Consider the following 5,161-nt stretch of genomic DNA (forward strand, 5'->3'; position numbering starts at 1 on the left):
GTCAGAAGTTGTGACCGACTCCGACTCCACCAACAGTCAAGTCGGTCCGCCTAAAGAAGGGATCACCAAATCCTTCGTATTTGGGATCAAATCCCGCAGTCTCAGCCACAACGGCTGTCAATATTTGAATCCTCACAATCTCAACTAATCGCCAGCTAGCCTGAAATCTTGTGTCATCTAAGGTAATTCATTTAACCCAAAATTTGCGCAATCACATCCGATTGCGTGTAACCGCTATACCTCCTTTTATAAAGAGGGGGGGACTCCGAGGAGAGGATCATCTTCTCCCCTCGCCAGAAAACATATCTCCATTAAAATATCTCAAGATCCCTCTCTGATTTAAGCATCGGAGAGCCTTCGCCGGATCCCCCGGCCCAGGCTTCTTACAGGTCCGCCGGAGACAGCCGTCCGCCACCGCACTGTTGGAAATTGATAAACTTAATTATGCTGAGGAATTCAAAGGGTCATATGAAGTATCCAAAGGGTCATATGAAGTATTCAAAGGGTCATATGAAGTATCCAAAGGGTCATATGGATAATCTAAAAGGTCTCATTATGATGTACTTATTAGGGAAGTTAAAAGGTCACTTCTAGTGCCTATAAATATGTGGCTATCATGAAGAAGAATGTATGGAAGAAAAAAGTAAGGAGTGGTAGATAGAGAGGGCTTGAGAGAAAAATTGTACTCCTCTTTGAAGAAAAGTTGTACTACTCCATTATCTTATATAAAGTATTTTCTTTCCATGTTCTTGTGTTTCCACCACCATTGCATATTCTATCAAAGTGGTATCAGAGCTTGGTCATGGCTACCGGGATGCTTCCTATTCCTCGTCTCACCAATACCAACTATGAGAATTGGAGTATCCAAATGAAGGCATTACTTGGATCTCAAGATATTTGGGACATAGTTGAAAAGGGCTATGAAGAAGACGGAGATAGAGCGCAACAACGAGAGACTTTGAAGAAAGATAAGAAGGCTCTCTACTTCATTTATCAAGGCTTAGATGAAGCCGCTTTTGAGAAGATTGTTGGTGCTACCAACTCAAAGCAAGCATGGGAGATCCTCGAGAAAGCCCATAAGGGTGTTGAGAAAGTGAAGAAGGTGCGCCTCCAAATATTGAGAGGCGAGTTCGAGACTTTGAAGATGAAGGAAGGAGAATCCATCTCGGATTATTTCACAAAGGCTCTATCTATTGTAAACCAAATGAGGAGAAATGGTGAAAATATAGAGGACAAGCATGTGGTGGAGAAGATCCTAAGATCCTTGGATCAAAAGTTTGACTATGTTGTGACAGCAATTGAAGAGTCCAAAGATGTGGATACTATGATAGTTGATGAATTCATGGGTTCTCTACAAGTCCATGAGCAGAGGATCTTGCTGCGAAAAGAAGAACCTTTGGAGTAAGCCCTGAAAAGCAAGCTCACCATCAGTGAGAAGAAGGAAGGCCCAACTGACGAGGACAAACATAAAAACCATGGTCATGGTTACAGTCGTGGATATCATCATGGACGAGGCCGTGGACAAGGACGAGTTCCTTTGAACGTAGCAGAGGAAGAGGAGGCCTAGGATTTCCATCAAATGAAGAAAGCACTCAAGATGGAAAAAGGCAAGGAGGTTTCTCAAGAGGAGGACGAAGGTATGATAAAAGAAATGTTAAATGCTTTATTTGTGGCAAATATGGTCATTTTTCCTCAGAATGTTATCATAATAAGAATAATCAAGTGCATGAGAAGGCCAACTATGCAAGGAAGGAGGAAGGAGAAAATGGTATGCTACTACTAGCAGAGAAGGGGGAAGAAGCCTCCAATGAGAATAAATGGTACTTGGATACCGGTGCAAGCAATCATATGTGTGGGCACAAACATATCTTTAAAGAGTTAGATGAGACAGTAGAAGGCAATGTTTCTTTTGGAGATGCCTCAAAAATTCAGGTGAAGGGGTTACCTCTCATGGAGAATACTTGTGAAGAAATATGTGAAGCATGTATTATTGGAAAACAGTCAAGAACAAGTTTCCCAAAGGAGTCACTTCATCGAACCAAAAAAATCTTTGCAACTCATCCATACGGATATTTGTGGTCCCATCACACCGGCCTCATTTGGAGGTCGTCATTATTTTCTAACATTTATTGATGACTTTAGCAGAAAAATTTGGGTGTATCTCTTGAAGGAGAAATGGGAGGCCCTGGAGATATTCAAAAAATTCAAAGCTCTTGTGGAGAACCAAACTGGGTGCAAAATCAAAGCTTTGAGATCAGATCGAGGAGGAGAGTATACCTCGAAGGAGTTCGAAGAATTCTACAAATCTCAAGGCATTTGGAGGACCTTAACTGCCGCATACTCACCCCAGCAGAATGGCATAGTAGAAAGGAAGAATCAAACCATTCTTGACATGGTGAGAAGCACGCTGAACACAAAGAAAATGCCAAAAGAGTTTTGGGCAGAAGCCGTAAATTGTGCGGTGTACATCCTCAACCGCTGCCCAACAAAGAATCTTGATAGAAGAACCCCTCAAGAAGCATGGAATGGCTATAAGCCAAATGTATCTCATCTAAGAGTATTTGGTTGTATTGCCTATGCACACATCCCAGATCAAAGAAGAAGCAAGCTTGATGATAAGAGTTATCCTTGCATCTTTATAGGATATGACCAGAGGTCCAAGGCATATAGACTCTATGATCCAAAGACAAAGAAGACTATTGTAAGCCGAGATGTGAAGTTCAACGAAGAAGGAAGTTGGAATTGGAGCACCAACTTGGTGGAAGTACAAGAAGAAGAAGAAGATGAAAAGGCTCAAGCTGAAGATTCCTCACCTCTCTCTTCACCTAGCACGAGATCTCCATCTTTAAGTGAGGATTTCAGAAAGACAAGAAGCATTCAAGATCTCTATGAGGTAACAAGACCTCTTAATCTCATTTGTTTATATGCTGATGAGGATGTAATCTCTTTTGAAGAAGCACTAAAGAATGAAAACTGGAAGACGGCCATGGATGAAGAAATCAAAGCAATCCAAAAGAATGACACATGGGAGCTTACCACTCTTCCAGAAGGCCATGAACCCATCGGAGTGAAATGGGTTTACAAGGTAAAGAAGAACGCAGAAGAAAAGATATGAAAATACAAGGCTCGCTTAGTAGCTAAAGGCTACAAACAGCAAGCCGGAATTGACTATGAGGAGGTATTTGCTCCCGTAGCTCGTATGGAGACAATTCGCCTGGTAATTTTCTTGGCAGCACAAAACAATTGGAGAATCTACCAACTAGATGTGAAGTCGGCCTTTTTGAATGGCTTATTAGAAGAAGAAGTATATGTTGAGCAACCTAAAGGGTATGTGAAGAAGGAATGCAAAGAGAAGGTTTTAAAGCTAAAGAAGGCACTTTATGGCTTAAAACAAGCTCCAAGAGCTTGGAACTCAAGGATTGATAGCTACTTCAAAGCAAACGGCTTCAAGCAATGTCCCTCTAAGTATGCTGTGTATGAAAAAGGAAAAAAATTCTAACATATTACTTGTTCGTTTGTATGTGGATGATCTCATCTTTACAGGTAACGATCCACAAATGATTGAAGAATTCAAGCATGCTATGATGAAGGAATTTGAGATAACAGACATGGGACTCATGACATACTTTCTTGGTTTGGAAGTCAAACAACATGAAGAAGGAATTTTCATATCCCAAGAAGGCTATGCTAAAGAAATCTTGAAGAGATTCAAAATGGAAAATTGTAATCCTATAAGCACCCCCGTTGATTGTGGAGCAAAAATATCAAAAGAAGATGAAGGAAAGGTTGTTGACCCTACTCTCTACAGAAGCTTAGTGGGAAGTTTGAGGTATATGACATGTACAAGGCCGGACATATTATATGCAGTCGACTTAGTCAGCAGATTTATGGAAGAGCCCAAATCAATGCATTGGAAGGCAGCAAAGAGGATTCTTCGGTACATCCGAGGTACTATTACTGATGGACTATTTTATTCTCATCTTGATAATTTTGAACTTGTTGGCTACTCAGATAGTGATTGGGCTGGAGATATGGATGACCGTAAAAGTACTTCTGGATTCGTATTTTTTATGGAAAATGCAGTATTTTCATGGATGTCAAAGAAGTAACCTATTGTTACTCTTTCTACATGTGAAGCTGAATATGTTGCTGCATCTGCATGTGTATCACATGCAATATGGCTAAGAAACTTGCTAAAGAAAGTTGGTTCTGAGCAAAAGAAGCCCACTAAGATAAACATCGATAGCAAATCAGCCATTGCACTAGGAAAGAATCCGGTGTATCATCAAAGAAGCAAACATATTGATATTCGTTTTCATTCAATCCGGGAACATGTGAAGAATAAAGAGGTAGTGCTACAATATGTGAAGACTCAAGATCAAGTGGCTGATATATTCACTAAACCCTTGAAAGTAGACCTCTTCATCAAGTTTAAAAGTTCTCTTGGTATGATAAAGAAAGAACAATTAAGTTTAAGGGGGGGTGTTGGAAGTTGATAAACTTAATTATGCTGAGGAATTCAAAGGGTCATATAAAGTATCCAAAGGGTCATATGAAGTATTCAAAGGGTCATATGAAGTATCCAAAGGGTCATATGGATAATCTAAAAGGTCTCATTATGATGTACTTATTAGGGGAGTTAAAAGGTCACTTCTAGTGCCTATAAATATGTGGCTATCATGAAGAAGAATGCATGGAAGAAAAAAGTAAGGAGTGGTAGATAGAGAGGGCTTGAGAGAAAAATTGTACTCCTCTTTGAAGAAAAGTTGTACTACTCCGTTATCTTATATAAAGTATTTTCTTTCCATGTTCTTGTGTTTCCACCACCATTGTGTATTCTATCACGCACCGCAGCAGAAGCTCCTCCTCCTCCTTGGATCGCGGTCACCCTCGGGTCTGTTTTCTAGCAACAGGCATAAAATGATATCGACCTAAAAGCTAACCTACAAAAGAAGGAATGGGAAGTCTCAACCCTACCTTCATAGTTCCCTTTACAGGCAGAGCTGTGTTGGAATAGTTAGAGGCCCTTTTGTCAAGCCTAGGCAACCTAAAAGAAAAGATACAATGAATGAAAAAAGATCTCTTAAAGTATGTTTGGTCCAAGATGCTCTCATCAACATTAAATTATAAGGGGGGACTTACGGGGTCGCCTTTAGGCTGG

At 40.4% G+C, this 5,161-nt stretch overlaps 1 protein-coding gene across 1 annotated transcript; it reads left to right on the plus strand.

Annotated features, from left to right (window-relative positions):
- Nucleotides 1–802: 802 nt before the first annotated feature.
- LOC149768535 (uncharacterized) lies at nt 803–1,405 on the plus strand. Its single transcript, XM_089929804.1, has one exon. The coding sequence runs from the start codon at nt 803–805 to the stop codon at nt 1,403–1,405; it is 603 nt and encodes a 200-aa protein (XP_089785930.1).
- The last annotated feature ends 3,756 nt before the right edge of the window (nt 1,406–5,161 follow it).

The sequence above is a fragment of the Phoenix dactylifera genome, chromosome 1 (genome assembly GCF_051530095.1).
Source record: "Phoenix dactylifera cultivar Ajwa chromosome 1, Ajwa_hap1_PhDact_Kaust_v1.1, whole genome shotgun sequence".
In the NCBI taxonomy this organism is placed as follows: Eukaryota; Viridiplantae; Streptophyta; class Magnoliopsida; order Arecales; family Arecaceae; genus Phoenix; species Phoenix dactylifera.